Consider the following 17,934-nt stretch of genomic DNA (forward strand, 5'->3'; position numbering starts at 1 on the left):
TTATCTGTGCGTGTTATCTAATTCATGCTAAATCGTTCCAATCACTCCCTATTCAAATATTAGACTTGGCAATTGATAGAGACATTCACTATACCTACCATCAATCACACGTAGAATAAAATCAGCACTCGTTGCTGCTACTTGGATACTCAAACCTCGATACAGGCCACGAATACCCCATGCACTCGTAGGTGTTGTGGTCGCCTTTGTTGTGTTACGTTTTGTTGGCAGGAAATCATCATCTTCATCCGTATCACTGCTGTCAGTCAATGCACCCGATTTGACTGCTGGCGTATCACGTCTTTGCTTGGCCCCTTCTTCCTTCATAATTCTATACATTGCATCCAACATGCCTGAATAGGGTATCGGTCGTAAAGCAACCATGGTATCAAAATCGGGTGTCTGACACTGAAGACGCTTTCGAATCGTTTCAATGGGGAATACCACCAACAATCCCAACAAGCGCAACGATAACTCTGCTGTACCGTACAGGATAGGTGAATCGGCCGCAGAGATTCCCAACTTGCGATCAATGGTGGCTGGTATGGTGCTGGCAATAAGGGGTCGAACAGCATGATAGACAATGGTAGGAATAAGATTATTGGAAACGTAAACGTTGCGTATGCTGCCATGCTCATTGTAAAGATCTTTCACTGCACCAAAGATACTCTTGTATTTGCTGCGAGAAGTGGATTGTACCAAAAGTCTAATGATGGGATCATGTTATTAGATGATAGCAGAGCGCTCCTTTCATCCCCATATCTTACCTAGTACGTATAATCTCCAAAGGACTCAACAACACGCCCACGACAATATGGCTGACAACAGACGTAATCACATTCGGCCAAATCTTATCCACAGCTACTGAGTCGTCGTATAAACCAAAAGTATCATTGAGAAATGCACGTAATCCTGGTTGCATGATTCCCCATAACAAGTCATGTATCCATGCAAGACGTTGGCCTGGAAACCAGTTAATGTGGATTCTCCTTAGATCCTTTCTCTCTACCTCCTTACCTTTGAAAAGAGCCATCCATCCTTCACCCTTTTGCATTGTGATACGTTGAAGCACCTTGGTAATGCCTCCTTCTTCGATGGGTGCCATTTGGTATTCAGGTCGCCTGCTATCATCATAGACACTACGTGGTATATTCAACTGCTGACTCGATCGACGACGTTGCGACTTTATGGATCTTCTCTTCCTATCCATAGGCTTGGGTCGTGCAAAAAATCCATCTTCATCCTCGCTTGAAGAAGACGATGATACATCAGGGGTTGTTGGTTGCTGCTGTTGTTGTTGCTGTTGCTATGAACCAAGTTTGCTGTCAACATGTCATCCAATCAACAACTCCCAAACACACTTACAATACTTTCTTGAGACGCAATAACTTCCACACTGGTATGAGGCGCATATTGAACTTGCAGCAATGTTGTTGCCACGTCCAAGGGGTTGTTGATCACGGTCATTAGGTATTTGTAGGCTGCCAAACTCAAGCTGCTCGTGGTCATTTCTTGCAAGACAGCGTGATCCTCGCCGAGATCCTCGGTCAAGATAATGTCGGTTGTAGCATCGTCCGAAGCAATCGAGGTGTAGTTGTGGAGTTGATGTCGAATAGGTGGGCAATAAGGTCGAAGAGGGTTATATGCAGCACGTCTATGCCTACTGCTAAAACTTGTGTCGTCCCCCATAGTGTGTGTGTATGTGTATTGGTGTGCAAAAGAAAGCCGAGGTGCAAATTCCCTTGCTCGCGTCGGTGACACCACCATAGTGTAACATGCTATAGACAGCCAGCTATATTTGATTTCACTCTACTTAATAACACACATCTTATTGCATGAATCTATGTTGATGTTCGAGTATTTCCTTTGATTACATACGATGGTCCATGCATCTTGTATTGTAGACTTGCACATACATACATCCATTCACATGCCCTGAAGGGTGACAATAAATCAGTCATTCGATCGAGCTACACGAAATAGTGCATGGATACACATACAACACGCAATACACACCTTGAAAATGAGAACGACAATGCAAACAAAGATAGGATGCACCTTCATCCCTCATCATCTCATCGTTGATAGATTGCAGTGGCAGCTGGCAGCTGCTGCTGACCTTGAATACCACTGAGATAATATCCTATCGCAACTTCAACACCAAATTACTTTCTCCACAGCTCCCCAATTCCTCTCGTTCTTTTACCATTGCTCTCAGCGGTACGTGCTCTACGCAATGATACTAAACAATGTCACTTTTCTTCTTTTGGAAATTTTGTGGTCTATCATGTACATTCAAAATCAAAAAATAACTCGAGGGGCTATGGCCAAATGGATAAGGCGCCTGACTACGAATCAGGAGATTCCAGGTTCGACCCCTGGTAGCCTCGATTAGTTGATAATAGCTTGAAACGAGCTGTTTGTTCCTTTTTCTTGTTTTCCGTCTTGGGTCACGTGACTTTTTGGAGGATGCCTTTTGGCTGTTGTGAAAGGAAAGTATTGATCCATTATCTTATCAGCAAGCCAATAAATCATCTCAATCCTTCGTCTTTTTTAAAATCTATTGTCAATGGTCCCACCTGTTACATAGCATTGCGCCTTGGTTGATGATCCCCTTTCATTCCTTTAGATTGGTAACGTCTTTCATTCATTATTATTGTTATTCTTTATTCGAAGAGCATGAATTGCAAATTCAAATACAGCATAATAGCAAAGCAAAGGTGATGATAATGAAGGTATAAATGGTATTGGTATCCTAGATTCAGATATCTTGTTCATGGAGGGAACTTGCATTCAATGTGAATAGCTCATAAGTGGTCATCCAACGGCCAACATGTTCAACATGAAATTCGGGAGCTCGTGCTGGTGATAAAGATTTCTCCAAATCCTCGTCCATCATGATGACGTCTTGTCGATCCTGGTTGCATTCTTGTTGAGCAAGTGCCATGCGTTTGTATTCACCACTCAATTCAATGGACGTATTGTTTTGGAAAATGACGGTGATGCGTGATGTGTTGTAGGAAGCTAGGATGAATCGGGCGAGGATGGGTTTGCATGATTTGAAGCCTGTGTTATTGACGAGCGAAAGGCGTAGCTGTATGAGATGTTTGAGTCCTGTGAGTGCCATGATGTTGCCGATACGAGCACGTCGACGATGCAGCTCATGATCCATGCCAAATATTGTCAAGTGTGTCAATACTGAATCTTGCATTTGTTGTCCAAAGCGGATCAAGGCTCGTGTTGTGAATTCATAAGGAGCACCCAATACAAGTCGCCAAATTTTACTCTTGCTGTGAGCGAGAGCATCCAATAAATCATCATCCAATCGTCCAGAAAAGTTGCTCAATATCAGCTCCTCCACCTTGTTGTTGCAATTCTCCACAAATCCCATCATGGCTTGCGTCGAGAAACTTGGCTCTTTGGGACCAACGGTTCTGTAGGGCGTATCAAGTTGTAGATAGCTGGGGAGCGGATACATGCTGGAATGACCACTAGGATAGTAGATGCTCTCCCTCATGGACTCGGTAGCGTAACCCAAATTCACATGTCGTAGCTGCCTCAAAGCCGCAAGCTCTTCCAATACCATATCAGTGACCAATGTATCCGATCGAATGCACACCTTTGTCAAATCCGGTGATCCAGCTAGTAGCTTGCACATGTCTTCTGAGCCAAGATACGCCATTGCACGAGTGGGTGGTATGGATGGCACGCGGCGTATGTTTGGTACTTGTTGTCGTCCATGTTGATAATTGAAAGGCTGGATAAAACGATTGGGTGGTTCAAAGATCGTCAAGTCTTGTAGCTGAGGAAATGAGAGCTTCGCAGCGTGTTGTATAACTTCAAGGCCGGAAGGATTGTAGTTGTATACCAATCGATGACCACCCGCTTGACAACCCAGTGCCACATGAAGCTTCTCCAAAGTATTCTCGCTTCTTTCCAGGAATCTGATAATCTGCTTATCCGCCTTGTAGCTCTCATTGGTCGTACCAGCAATATAAACAAGGCACCGTAATCCATATTCCCCACCAGTAGTATGCGGATTATAATACTCATGACCACCTTGCTTCTTATACGAAAAGGATCCAGAACCACTGTAAAAGAGTGACACCAGCTTGGGACAATGAACGTAAACATGATCGAGGATCTCCACACGCTGAGGCTTATCATGATCATGAGCATCGAGGACAATGTGTTGCAGATCAGGACACCAAGGCAACAACTTGTCGAGATAGTCGGCCAAGGTTGTACGGGTAATGCTTAGCGAGGTGAGCCTCAATGGTGCGTCAAAGTACAACGGCTGTGTGACCATGCGTGGACAAATGGCGGCATATTCATCACGTGCGCATTGCAATGACTTCAAGTTGGGGCATGTCTTGAGAATGTACTGGATCGGTTCAGCAGCCCACTTGATACCTCGCGTATCCTTGAAACGAATATGCCGAAGAGTAGAACCGTTGGCTTCAATGATCGGGAATACGAGCTGGCGTTGTGTGAAGTAATGCAACTCTAATAAACAATGTTGTCAGTAAGTAACGTTGCTGATGATGATGGTATGACCCATTAACCAAGACCAACATACCTAATGACTCAAGATTCCTCCAATGTGTAGCAGCGTGTAAGCATATCGATTGCAATTTATCAAGGATCTCCACGTCAATGATGAGAGTGCGCACTTGAGAGTTGATGACACAATCCAGGAATTGGGGCAAAGAACGAGAGATACGATGATTGATCCATACATCATGCCACATGCCGGTCCATTCACAAAGGAACTCATTCCAATCCATGCAAGTAAGTGATAGTTGAACGCGACTCAGTAGTGGGAGCATCCTCAACACATTTTCAATGACATCAAAGGGAAGCTTGTTCATGAGCCACCGGTTTTGCTTGTGGACTTCGCGTGAAATGCTCTTTTCGAGTTCGACCAAAGCTTCATATTGTGGATGATCCCAATCTGCCTTTTGACATCCTTCACGGCTAAGGAGTAAAGCTTCCCGGTACTTGTTCTCAAGCAATAGTGTGTTGCAAGCTGATAGATATCCATCTGGCAACGTGCTGTCGATTGCTATAACTGCCTTTGCGTCGTTCAAGGCGTTGTTGTATGAACCAGCGATCTCATGTATGGTGGCACGTTGAAGTAAGGTTGTAGTTGCAAGGTTGGCGTTCAATTCCTCCATGGCATTGTTGTAGTGGTTGATGGATTGGTGGAAGTTGCAAAAGGAAAAGGCGTTTTGGGCTTGAATTACATGACGATGGAATTCGGCAGGATTGGTGTTTCTTGTGAAAACATGGGACATTGCACCCGCTTTACCCAAGGGTTGTGGAGTGTACGTCTTCATAATACGAAAAGGTGGCGATGTCATGGTTGACAAAGAAGAGTTGTGAAGAGCAAAGAGAAACGTTTGGCTGCATAAAAGGGGTAGCAGTAAAAAGCCCGCATGACCTTTATCCTCGATATCCCTCGACAAAGAAACAGAACAAAGAGACACCCATCCATACGCGTGTACAATGAACCTATTGGCTGGTTGTTGCACAGCCGTCTTGTAAGGTTGGAACAAGAAAGCTCTTAGACTCAAAATGGTAGTAGCCGACTCATTATCATCATCATAGCTGCTTCTCATTGATACCCACCCACCACCAGACCATTAGACCTTCTATCCCAGTAGTAATATTATAGACCTTCTTCTCTACGCCAATAAATCACCATATAACACGTATAAGACTAATGCATGACATGTGTCAGGGCAGCGTCACCATTGCAGCACCCATCACCACAACATACGATATGATTGGGCTTCCCACGCATTGACAACTCGGAGAAAATCCCTTCTTGTACTTTAACCGAGATTCCACCCCTTTCTCCTTTAAACAGCTTCTTTTTCTTCTTTCTTACACAAACAACAACAACAAACCATGGTCCAGATCAACACACCTTGCCAAGTGATCGACACTCATGTCCATTTTTGGGATCCTGAAAGGGTCTCTGTGCCATGGTTATCAAGTGCTCCACACTTTAACGAGCGTCGTGATGGTGAAAAATACAGCAAAGAGATCCCCAACGGCGTCCAAGTACGAGGTGCTGTTTACGTGGAAACGGATGTGGATCCTCGGCAAGGATTAGTGGAAGCGGATTGGATCGCACAATATGCTGAACGGCTCAACAAAACAAGTACAGCTGTATTTGGTGGGATTGCCGGCATTGTAGCTTATGCACCCGTAGACCAAGGTCAGCCTGTACGACATTATTTGCGGCTGCTTACACAGCTTGTACCTTCCCAACGGCTACGTGGTGTACGTTATCTAATTCAAGATCCATCACTTGATCCTGAAAGGGTCGCTCAACCACCCTTTGTGGAAGGGGTAAAGGCATTGGGTGAATACAATTTGAGCTTTGACTTGAATATCAACTGCAATGAAAGTCCTGCTCAATTTCCACCTCTAATTCAGCTGGTACGGCAGTGTCCCGAGATTACGTTTGTGCTCGACCACATGGCCAAACCTCCCTGTGACAGTCATCCGGGCGAACCAGCCTTCATCTTCTGGCAGGATAACATGATGGCCTTAGCACAATTTCCCAATGTCAGCTGTAAGGTCTCTGGCCTAGTCACAGAAACATCCACTCCCAGTGCGAAGCAACTTGCGCCATTTGTGGAAGTAGCACGCAAGGCATTTGGTATCGATCGGCTTATGTTTGGTGGCGACTGGCCTGTGTGCGAAAATGGAACACGGTGGAGCAAATGGCTCGAGATTCTAGCGGAAATTGTCCATGATTGGTCTTCACAGGATAAGGAAAAGCTCTTTGTCACAAACGCCATTCGTATCTACCGCCTTTGATCTCTTGTTGTAAAATAAAAAATTGACCCCGATTAGCTGTGCCATTACTGCATACGCACACACTACTTTTATATAACTCACACCGCCCTTTGTGCTTTCTTTTTTCCACTCTCTTCTCTTTTCCTTGCACTTGACACTATAAAAACTCCTCCCTCGTTTATTTTCGTCACTCACTCATACCTATATACCAATGGATGATAAGGTAAGCTCTCCGTTTATATATACACAAATACGCCAATGGATGTCAATTAATAATGTAAACAGCAATTCACCCATCATCATCAACAACAACGACCTCCTACTCCAGCACCATCCTCATCAGCAGCTTCTCAAGGTATTTGACATTATCCATTTATCCGATGACGCGGAATTGAATCGGCATCACTTAATTAACATGTTGATGGTGCTCTCTTCGAATGCAGTCGATGGATTGCGATTATCTTTACCAAAGGCTTATGGCTCATTTATGAGTACAGCATGGGGATCAGGTAATACAATGGGGGGGGTTAATCCTTATCCCGCTTGTCCCTGTTGACACAATGACTTGCTATATTCAAGAGGTAGATCCAATGATGGTGCCATCTGACCACAGTGTCCCTTCCACACCACCCCACACGACCGTTAGTGAGAATGATAACGAAGAAGGCTTGTATCTTTTATGGACACATCAAATATTGCGTGATCGTGGTATGGCACCCCATTCCTGTAACGGCGAGGTGAACGATAGCGACGACGATGGTAGCAGCATTACCCAAGAAGATTATTATATGGATACCCAAGCAACAACACCGCATCGATCATCACAAGAAGCATCCTTATCATCCCCATTATCTTTCTCTAGTATGATCGATACCTGCTTTGGTTGCTTCTCATCAAAGCCCTGATTGTGGCACTTTTTACCATATACGTCGCTTTTTTTCTCTCTCCTCCTCCAGCATCATTATCCGCTTTGCACTTGACTTAATACATTATTTCCCCGCACCAGGTCGTGTGACCTACATTATCGGCTGTCGTTGTTTGTGTCGGATAAGACGTGATGATGATGAGTGGGACGTGGGGAAGATTCCTTCATCTTTTCTCTTTCTTCTCTTTTCACTTTTTTCACACACTCACGTACATACAAGATTATTCAATATGGGTGCTGAACAATCCAAAGCAAGCTCACATTATGATGAAAAACGTTCAGCTGCTGTAGCAGAAATGACGTCAGCTGCCACCTCCTCATCTCGTATCTCCCAGCAACAATTATCCAAGTCGCTTGCCAAACTTTCGTTGGACAAGGAACAAATCGAAAAGATCCATGCAAGCTATGCACCTATTTCTTCCGATAGCTTGGAACGCTATTCCAAGGATTTTTGGGATGATAATAAGAACCGCCTTGCATTGAATGCTGTCGTTGGCAACGATCCTACCAACGTATTGGTCAACCGTAGTGAAGCTATCAAGGCCAACCATGTGTTCAACGTCAAGATTGATGTGGAAGGCAAAATCACCAACCAACGCTCTTCGGGTCGTTGCTGGTTGTTTGCTGGTACCAATGTGCTAAGATTGGCCGTTATTGAAAAGTTCAAGCTTGACGATGATTTCGAGTTGTCGCAGAGCTACTTGTTTTTCTATGGTATGGATGATGGTGTCTTGTGATGATAGGGGATATGCGGATACGCCCATCTGATAAGCTCTCATGATACTCACTCCGAACGATAGACAAATTGGAAAAGGCCAACTGGTTCTTGGAAAACATGATTGACCTTGCCGATAAGGATGTGAATGATCGTGTTGTGCAATACTTGTTGTCGTCACCAGTGGGTGATGGTGGACAATGGGACATGTTTGTATCCATCGTACAAAAATACGGTGTTGTGCCCAAATCCGTATATCCTGAAACGTATTCTTCGTCCAATTCCCGCCGCCTCAATTGGTTGGTCACGGTCAAGCTGCGTGAATTTGCTGTGCAGATCCGCGAACATTTGGCTGAACAAGATGCTTCGGAAGCATCTGTGCGTTTGCTCAAGGAGCAAATGATGCAAGAAATTTATCGTATTATGGTCATTTCTTTGGGCGAACCACCATCCACCTTTGATTGGGAAATCCATGACAAGAATGGCAAATACATCGGCATCAAGAATCTCACACCTACCAAGTTCTTCAAGGACATTGTCAAATACCCCGTAAGCTCATTCATCATCATCAGGGTTTATTATCCAAGATGGCTAATGATATGCATACATAGATTGCTGATACCATGTCATTGATCAATGACCCTAGAAACAAATACAACGCCCTTTATACAGTGGATCGCTTGGGCAATGTTGTAGGAGGACAACCTATTCGCTATGTGAACACGGCTGTTGAGACCATGAAGACGTTGGCCATCAATACGTTGAAATCTGGCAAGCCTGTATGGTTTGGATGCGATGTGGGTAAGTGAATGCATGTTGCCAACCAATGTGAAACATATTCTCATGGCTGCATAATACATTACATCATGCAATGTTACAGGTCAATTCTCGAATAACCCATTGGCTGTCATGAATACCAAGATCTACGACTATGCCCTCGCTTTCAACACTGAATTTGGCATGTCCAAGAAGGAGCGTTTGTTGTATGGCGAAAGTCTTATGACACATGCCATGATGTTCTCGGGCGTTGACCTTGATGATGCTGGAAAACCAATCCGCTGGCGTGTAGAGAACTCGTGGGGCGACTCAACAGGTGATAAAGGCTTCTGGATTATGACGGATGAGTGGTTTTCAGAATTCGTGTATCAGGTTTGTTTCATATTTTTCATGCAAATGATCCCAATGACGTTATACCCACATTTTTTGATTCGTAGGTTGTCCTCGAAAAGTCATATGTGCCACGCAAATTGGTGTCATTGTTGGACACCGAGCCCACTGTTCTTCCTGCCTATGACCCTATGGGTGCCTTGGCTTCGCCCAAGTAGATAATGGATATACACGTTTTATATGTACACGACCAGCTATATAAGTGTGTTCTTGGAATAAAGGTCTCACCATGATGCTACATCATTAACGTATCTATCTTGATGGTGTCGCGTTCTTGGGACTCGTTGAAATCGATCATGGATCGATAACTTGTAGTTGTCGATCGTCTCATGTGGCCTTGTTGAGATGATGTGCCTGTTGTTGACTGTTGAGTGATTCATCCACAAGCTGCAAAAAGAGACTCCATTTGTCATCCATGCCTTGATGGTCGCTTTAAGAGTCGTCGTACACTTCTTCCTATACGCGTTATGAATCATCATCCATTGCTTCATAGCCGCGTGCTTATAGGAGCGTATAGTTCTTGTGGCTGATACCATCCTATTTGATTTCCCATGCGTTCATTGTGGTCTCTCCTATATTTTAATCCTCCCACTCGAAAGCTTCATAATGAAGTACAGGTTCTTTTTTAATACAAAGTTGATCAGCATGTCCAAGAGCATCTCGTGTGAAAGTTTCAGGTTCGAGAGGGGCAATCTCAATATCAAGAGTTGATTACAGTGTTCATGCATTTATACAAGAGGTGTCCGACCAGATTAATTTCCACTCCTTGTCTCTTCCTCCCATTCTCAACTGTTGCCCCCATTCAAGTACATACAACTACCACCTGCGAACGATTGTCCTGCTTCAACTCATCCATGTCAATGCTGCAGCTCTCTTGATCCGATTGTCGTTGACTGAATGGCATGTCCATGGCGTGTACACCCACCACAACGCACGCCTTTGACGATACTCGCACTCTCTTGCAAGGCCCTCACTCCATTGTCTCAAACAGCGTTCACCTCTTGTCATTCTACTACAACACACGCTCTCTTGCACACTCCTCTGCCACAACCAACCGTAACACCAAACGCTATTATGAAGGTCTTTACTTCAGTTTCAAACAGCATCCTTTGCTTGCAGTCTTTTTACGTGAACAGCAGATAGCCGTTGCATAGAAGCAGCTTTATTTACACGTAGCAACTTGTTTGAATACATACGACTTCTTATGGATATGGATAAGGGTTTGGCATTTGGAATGGAAGGGAATTGGGTATATACAACGCATTGAGAAAGAGTGTATCCGTTGTCAACTTGATCACTATGCTTCATGCTTTCAACCTGAACGATTGGTGCATCCAATCATTGTGCTTTATACGCTATGCCATGGCAACCATTATCATCACCCTTTGTGCAACCTGTCAACCATGTACAATTATCACCATCATCAAATTGCATATAATTCGCCAAGACGCATGAAGAGATACCCCACGTCCATCCCTCCACCTTTGCACAATGCACACCCAAAAGGATAGACTTGAGTTGGATCTTGTCGTGTGTGGCGCTGATGCGTTGTATTATAGAAAGATGTGTGAGGAATGCACTTGTCAATGCTGTGAGAAAGGAAAAAGAGAAAGCGGGATGGATATGGCCTTCTTGCCAATGGTATAGACGAAGAACAGGTGTATCAATACATGCCTTTGGAAAACAGTAATGTCACTGGTGTCGTGAGCTTTTGCTTTTGCCGCAGCCGATCCCGGTATAATGCAACGTGATTAATGCAGGGAAGACAATCAAATAGCCGTGCAGCTACATGGACGAGCTTGCTGGTTTATACGCTGACGAATAAAAGAATGACGTGGAGATCCAGGTGAATGCTTCTATACGTGTCAATCCAAATGGCTAATGGATAAATCCATGATACCAAGAGAAGTTGGCAAGCGCTTTCCAAGGCCCAGCGGTAGTTATTATACTCAAATCCATTTCTGTTTCATTATTGTCCTTGTTCTTTATTAGAATAAATGATACGTATGTAGTAGGCAGATAAAGATGTTTAAGCCAAAAGGCACATGATGATAGCAAAGGATGCCGTGCTGATCCAGCTTGACCAGGAGGACCAAGAAACAGCTTCATTCTCCTGTAGTTCCTTATCCTCATTCATGGCATCATCGGACTTTTTGTCACTCGTCACTTGGGGTGGTTCATCAACCATCTTTTGACCTTGCTTGTAGCTTGATGCACCAAGTGAATGCTTATCGCTGACAAACTCCTTGGATGTGGCAGCTGTGAAATTGTCACACGCATGAGCGAGCGACCTCATCAATTCTCATCCCAACACCCCCATACTTACATTTCTTGTATGGCTTCTTGTCATTGAGACATCCATCCAAGCGCACCATGGTGTAACCAGCTTTATCAATTTCGTTGATGGTATCATAAATGGCTTGCCATGATCCAGTATCAGGGATGTCGTATTGCACTGAAATGAATGATCCCTTGGAGTCATATGTATCAAGCTGCTTTTCAAAGGTTGATTTGTATAGCTCGGCAAGGCCTTTAGGATTGTTCTTGTAGTTGTAATCTTGTGTATCGAGATTGTAATAGATAAGGGTGTAGCCCATATCACGCACAATATTTTCCAAGCGGGTGTCTTCGGGTTGAGAGTAATGCAAACGGATGTATTTGGGTGCAACGCCAATCAACGTCTCGATCACCTTGGCCGTGTTGGTAACATCATCACGAATCTGTTGGTCCGTAAGTCCTTCAGATGAATCACCAGGTGCTCTATATGTCATGCCGATCAAATGACCGTCGTTGTATGCACGTTGCAAAATCATGGCGTATTGCTGGGTGTACAACCTTTTTGATGGTGTCAGTTATAAAGAACAACATGTGCATCGAACGTTTCTTACCAGGTAGCATTGACGAAAAAGCTTGCTTTGGCTTGGCCAGCCTTGAGCCCATTCAATACCTTGGCAGTGACATCGCTAGGTCCCTCATTCTAATATACTACGTCAATCACATTATTCATCAATGATCATGATGGCGTCCTACTCACATAAGTCATTGCAATATGGCCTTGATGCGCACATGCAGTTGCTTGAGGGGCAGGGTTATTGGTACCGCTTGCACTAGGTGCATTTGTTGGATGGTTCCAGATAGGCAACAACATGGTATCTGCCATAGTATATTATATATGCACATGTGAGCTGATCCATGTAGTACAACCAACACACGCCTCATCCCCCATTTTGTTATACCAGCGTCAGCCCGCACCCCATGTGTAATAAACAAGAGTAGCATCCATGCTATGCCTGTACAAAACGTAAACCCTATTGGTTCTCGTGATCCTTGCTTTTATACACTCCCTCTTTCTTTGTTACCAGATAAAAGCAAACGTGATCGCATCGTGGTCGCCTTGGAGAAAAAAAAACAACGATAGAAAGAAAAAAGATATACCAGGTGATTGTTCAGCATGGAATGTGGCGGCCCTTTTTGTGCACACGCTTCACTTTTTTGGATCGATTCAAATTCTGCCTTGAAAACACATACCTTGCAACGATATCCTCCATCGTTGTCGTCTTTTTGGTCTCCTTGTAAAAAGAAAGTGAATCAACTGCAAAATACTAGTGTTACATGCTGCTTTGTTTATTGGGGGGATTGATGGGAGGACAGCGGCGTTTACATTTACTGGAACCATGTGACATGACAGAATGTGTGTGAGTGAAAAAAAAGTATCATTCTAATACGCTATACAAAGAAAAAGGGTCCACTAAGATATACGTGATATATATAAGAATCCATGTGTATGAACAAAGAGAAGGAAAATGATGCAAATGTGGAATCAATGCAGATATATATGTTTGTGTGCGTGTGTGTGGATGGGGGAATCATGAAAAGTGCTGGAGTTGAATTGCATGTGTTGTGTGTGTGAGTGTAAGTGTGTGTAATGTATGCTGCTTAATGGGTTTGTGTTGTATGTGATGCCATGAAATAAGGAGAAATATGTTGTTTGTGCCGTGCATAAAGAAAAAGAAATCGAGCATGGAAAGTAAAATCACATTTCATAGGGCCCAACCTTGTTGCGTTTGCGATTTTCACGACAAACGGTGCTGCAGCACCATTGCTGATCTTGATAGGCAGCCGTTGTGATTGCAGGAATACGACATTGTTGATGATAAGCACGAGAACATCCACCTTCACAAGGGATCAATTTGTTGTCATTGGTCGATTCAGGCTTTTGACAGACAACACAAAATTGCTGCACAACCGGTCGTCGCCGATCTTCCAGTTTTTCGTTTGAAAATGCGGACAAGTCCAATCGTGGTAGTCGGCTTGCAATGCCATAACCCTTATAGTCACATCCGTGTTTGCTATAATGCAATGCAAAGATTAATATAAGGATCACTCATAACCCATATTATGATTACTTACTTGCACAAGGTGCGTTTGCCCCATGGACCTGGACGCCAATTTACACCTTCGGTTGTACCACAATAGCGACACCAATCAATACCAGCATGTGTCAAACGTTCAAAGATTGTGCGGTGTACACCATCTTGTTCATCTTCCAAATCATCGTATACAGCAGCAGCAGGGATTGCCTTGGGTCGTGCACCACGTCTACCAGAATGTCTTTTGGTGCGTCTCTTGGCAGCAGGTTTGGGCTTTTGCTTACGTTGCTGATTGACAGGTGTTTTGCGCGTAGCTGTAGTTGTTGGTTTGGATACAACAGGTGGTGATAGTCGTAAACGATGCAAACGTTGTAATACTGGAATATTGTCCTTGGCCAATCCTTCTTGATCTTCTTCAACATGCTCCATGATACCTTGATCACCTTCATCTTCATCATCATCATCATCTTCCTCATCACTACTCAACATGGATCGTTTTCGTTTGAGTGATGTGCCTGATGATGGTAGAGCATAACCATCCTCATCATCTTCATCATCTTCTTCCTCTTCATCATCATCAAATGATAATTCACGTCGTCGAGTGACATCTTCATCACTGCATATGCTGCTGATTTCATCATCAAAATCAAGTGGCTCATCGACATCGCCAAACAGACTGCAGGATTCATGATCGGAAGCTGTTGGCGAAGGAGTAGGCATGTGTGCGGCATTATCGTTGTCATCCTTGAAATCGTACCAATCGAATAATGGCGGTGGTGTTGCAGGTGAATCGCTTGTTTCAGAAGCAGGATGATCATCATTGGTGATATTGGAGGTGATTTGGGTATCGTCATTGTCGTCAAAATAGTTGCTGTTATGTGTGTGTTTATGTTGTTGCTGTTGCTGCTGCAGATCCTCGATGCCGTCAAAGAGCGGCTCGTGGTTGCACAAAAAGTCCGAAGGAGATGTTACGGGGGACAAGCAAGGGGTAGGGGCCCACCCAACAGTTGAGTTAGGGGCTGCTGCTGCTGCTGTTGCACTGCTGTTGCTGCTGCCATCATCATTGCTGCTGTTGGTTGTGATGACCGATTCATTGTCATTGATTACAGAGGGTGCTGCTAGAAATACATCATCCTTAACCAAAGGAGGTAACAAAAGTTGTTGCTGATAATAGTACGATAACAACAGGTGCCATGCAATCGGACCTGCAGTTGGTGGTGGTGGTGCGGGAGAACCAGTCGCCATTTGTGAGCTTGCTATTGGTAACAATGTCGTGTTCTCGTGACGTGGGGGACCTGCTGATACTTCTTTCGGCTTAGCTGAAAAGGCCGATGATTGTTGCTCCGTGCTGCTGGTATTCATACCACTGAAAGGAAAAACCATAGCAAGATCGTTAGCTGCGGCTGCAGCTGCGGCTGCCATGAATACTGGATTATTGTGGTCCATGGATACGCTATCACGGTTGGCTGGGAAAACAGGTTGTGGTGATGCTGTAGCAACTGAACTTTTCTTGGCAGCATTGTTTCGTTGTTTCTTCTTGGCTGGTGATCCGGATGCTTTTACGGCTGCGGGGGTTGTACTTTTACTGATAGTTGTAGTCATGTCTCAAATAATGGCGGATGCTGTGTGTGTGTGTATGTGTGTGTGAATAAGGATAAGTTGATGTGGCGTATAAGCTGTCGAGTGATATATGCACTTGAAAAGAAAGAAGGTGGGAATTGTAAGGAAGAAGAGGGAGGCAAATGGATAGGAAACGAGATGCCGTGATTAAAAAGATACAAACCAAAAAAGGGGTGGTGGGAATCAACTTCCGACAACCAAAAAGGTTGGCACAGCCGTATTATCGAGTTGTATTCATGTACGTCGATGACGGCATGACCATCTTGTCTTAATTTGCGTATGGCTTTTTGGTGTTTTGCCCGGTCCGATTAATCCGTTTTTGCATAAAAGAAAATACTGGTTGTTGCCCACGCCGCTGTTGTCGTTTCTAATCATAACTCAATGCAGTGCTGCTTTTCCTCTTTTCCAATCACGCAACAAACAAATTGTATTGTGGCGCCGAGTCATTCGCTGAGCTGCTGCAGCTGGTTACATCGAGATGTCATGCAATCCTCTTGTACCACGCCATCAGGAAACACCAATACTCTCTTGCTGTTCCACCCCTGCCTAACCTCCCCCCAACATAGCCAACCATCAGCTCATGTCCAATTTCACACACTCACACATGTATACTCCTCCTCCCTTTTTACCCTTGGAACCTGACCACATAAACAACGATATCACAAACACGCCTCAGCTTGGCTTGGCATTCCATTCTTATGGTGGCGGTGCAAAGTTGTACAAAGGCTGGGATCAAGCTGTTGTTGCAACAACATCCGTGCGCATCCTTTTAATACATTTCTCTTTTTGCTGAATCACTCAAGATAGTCTTTTCATGTTGCATTCATGATTCATGGGTTGTAATAGTAATGTATTGACAAAACGATGTTGATTATGTGTGACATGTGTGCGTGTATATATGTGTGTATGTGTGTGCGTGTGATGTATGTATACATGTGGTTGCTGATCAACAAGCCAAGGCGTGTGCTACTGCACGAGCACGCTTGACGACAGGGGTGTCATTCTCTTCGTTTGCTGATGTGGGTGCTGCAACAGGTTGTGGAGCGACAGCTGCGAGAGCGGCTTCTGCATCAAATTCAGGTTGATCAAAATCAGTTGTTTCGGGAGGAATCATGTCTTGTGCCTGTGTCAATGTTCGCTATTCATGTGATATTGGTTAATTTATATACCATTCTGAAACCTTATCTCTCTCCTTCGTATCATCATCACTATTCCCCGGCTTGCCACTTACATCTCTTGCAGCTCCCTTGAGACCTTTCAGGTATTCCACCAAAATGTCAAAGTCAGATTGCTCAATCTACGTGCATCATCCAATATTAGCATTAGGGCACCCGATTCAATCCGGGAACTATATTGAAGCACTTACCGTATCCAGATCATACATGTGTTTGAGTAGCCATGTTTGATGCACCTTGTTGAACTTCCATGTGTCCCGGTCAGAATGAAATTGACGGAGGTAGGTTATGCCATCTAATAGATTTCGTTCCATTAACACACACGCTAGCAGCAACAACAACAACAACAGCCCCCTTGATTCTAGGTCACTCACCTGGCGCCGATGTAGCAGCCCGTTTGACAGTAACTTCTGGTTGAGACTTGGCTTTGCGCTTCTTTCCCTATTTTACCATTAGCATACGCTCACCTCTTTAACCATCCTTCTTTTATAATCACCTTGTTCTTCTTTGCCTTGTTATCGGTGGTTGAGTCGACATTGTCATCAACATCCACGCTTGATTGCTGATCAACCTATATACTCGCCATCCAATCAATATACCATCATCATACCATCACCATTGTACACTTACTTTTTCAGTAGTTACATGATCTTCCTTCTTTTCAACGGTAGTTGACTTCTTCATGTCTTTATCCTCCTTGTTGCTCTTTTTGCTCTTCTTTTTCTACAACATGAACCCATGAGTTGCCATGGCGACACAAGAACTTTTCAACTCACCTCTTTCTTTGGGGACGATTCTTCAGGAATAGCCTGGAATAAAGGTAAAGTGTCAATGCAACAAGACGCGAGCTGTGATCGATCAAGTCAATGCATACCTCGATTGACTCTTTGGCTGCCTTCTTTTTCGATTCCTTTTTCGAATGCTTCTTCTTTGCCTCGGATCTGTCTGCTGCCTTGTCGGATCCCATTGCGTTGGTTGATACGATCGGGTATAGTAAAGAGGTAAGTGTGTCGAGTGTGTCGGGAGAAAGAAATTTTGTGTGCAAGCATGAGCGGGTTGCTTTTTTGTCTACAGCTCTACACAATGATCCATTCCATCATCACCTCGCATCCACCTGGTTATCCTAAAACGCAATTCTACACCTTAACA

At 44.1% G+C, this 17,934-nt stretch overlaps 8 protein-coding genes and 1 non-coding gene across 9 annotated transcripts; 4 read left to right on the forward strand and 5 right to left on the reverse strand.

Moving 5' to 3' along the window:
• Positions 1–22: 22 nt before the first annotated feature.
• O0I10_006914 (uncharacterized protein) lies at positions 23–1,689 on the reverse strand (the record flags this gene model as incomplete). The annotated part of the gene is made up of 5 exons (XM_058486939.1): positions 23–48; positions 99–706; positions 768–963; positions 1,018–1,306; positions 1,366–1,689. The coding sequence occupies 5 exons, from the start codon at positions 1,687–1,689 to the stop codon at positions 23–25; spliced, it is 1,443 nt and encodes a 480-aa protein (XP_058342274.1).
• Positions 1,690–2,317: 628 nt separating this feature from the next.
• O0I10_006915 lies at positions 2,318–2,390 on the forward strand. Its single transcript has one exon. It is a non-coding gene; the product is annotated as a tRNA-Arg (tRNA).
• A 371-nt stretch (positions 2,391–2,761) lies between these two features.
• Positions 2,762–5,363, reverse strand: O0I10_006916 (uncharacterized protein; the record flags this gene model as incomplete). Its single annotated transcript, XM_058486940.1, has 2 exons — positions 2,762–4,506; positions 4,580–5,363. The coding sequence occupies 2 exons, from the start codon at positions 5,361–5,363 to the stop codon at positions 2,762–2,764; spliced, it is 2,529 nt and encodes an 842-aa protein (XP_058342275.1).
• A 550-nt stretch (positions 5,364–5,913) lies between these two features.
• Positions 5,914–6,834, forward strand: O0I10_006917 (uncharacterized protein; the record flags this gene model as incomplete). The annotated part of the gene is made up of 1 exon (XM_058486941.1): positions 5,914–6,834. The coding sequence occupies one exon, from the start codon at positions 5,914–5,916 to the stop codon at positions 6,832–6,834; it is 921 nt and encodes a 306-aa protein (XP_058342276.1).
• Positions 6,835–7,024: 190 nt separating this feature from the next.
• O0I10_006918 (uncharacterized protein) lies at positions 7,025–7,718 on the forward strand (the record flags this gene model as incomplete). Its single annotated transcript, XM_058486942.1, has 4 exons — positions 7,025–7,036; positions 7,099–7,168; positions 7,257–7,322; positions 7,393–7,718. The coding sequence occupies 4 exons, from the start codon at positions 7,025–7,027 to the stop codon at positions 7,716–7,718; spliced, it is 474 nt and encodes a 157-aa protein (XP_058342277.1).
• Positions 7,719–7,968: 250 nt separating this feature from the next.
• Positions 7,969–9,778, forward strand: O0I10_006919 (uncharacterized protein; the record flags this gene model as incomplete). Its single annotated transcript, XM_058486943.1, has 5 exons — positions 7,969–8,452; positions 8,539–9,002; positions 9,065–9,254; positions 9,334–9,602; positions 9,668–9,778. The coding sequence occupies 5 exons, from the start codon at positions 7,969–7,971 to the stop codon at positions 9,776–9,778; spliced, it is 1,518 nt and encodes a 505-aa protein (XP_058342278.1).
• A 1,871-nt stretch (positions 9,779–11,649) lies between these two features.
• Positions 11,650–12,768, reverse strand: O0I10_006920 (uncharacterized protein; the record flags this gene model as incomplete). Its single annotated transcript, XM_058486944.1, has 4 exons — positions 11,650–11,879; positions 11,947–12,455; positions 12,509–12,597; positions 12,655–12,768. 4 exons carry the CDS (start codon positions 12,766–12,768, stop codon positions 11,650–11,652), a joined length of 942 nt encoding a protein of 313 aa, XP_058342279.1.
• An 885-nt stretch (positions 12,769–13,653) lies between these two features.
• On the reverse strand, positions 13,654–15,592 carry O0I10_006921 (uncharacterized protein; the record flags this gene model as incomplete). The annotated part of the gene is made up of 2 exons (XM_058486945.1): positions 13,654–13,969; positions 14,031–15,592. 2 exons carry the CDS (start codon positions 15,590–15,592, stop codon positions 13,654–13,656), a joined length of 1,878 nt encoding a protein of 625 aa, XP_058342280.1.
• A 964-nt stretch (positions 15,593–16,556) lies between these two features.
• O0I10_006922 (uncharacterized protein) lies at positions 16,557–17,752 on the reverse strand (the record flags this gene model as incomplete). The annotated part of the gene is made up of 8 exons (XM_058486946.1): positions 16,557–16,748; positions 16,842–16,907; positions 16,977–17,080; positions 17,160–17,226; positions 17,282–17,356; positions 17,416–17,508; positions 17,562–17,594; positions 17,660–17,752. 8 exons carry the CDS (start codon positions 17,750–17,752, stop codon positions 16,557–16,559), a joined length of 723 nt encoding a protein of 240 aa, XP_058342281.1.
• Positions 17,753–17,934: the final 182 nt, after the last annotated feature.

This window comes from Lichtheimia ornata (genome assembly GCF_029851405.1).
Source record: "Lichtheimia ornata isolate CBS 291.66 chromosome Unknown scaffold00032, whole genome shotgun sequence".
Classification (NCBI taxonomy): Eukaryota; Fungi; Mucoromycota; class Mucoromycetes; order Mucorales; family Lichtheimiaceae; genus Lichtheimia; species Lichtheimia ornata.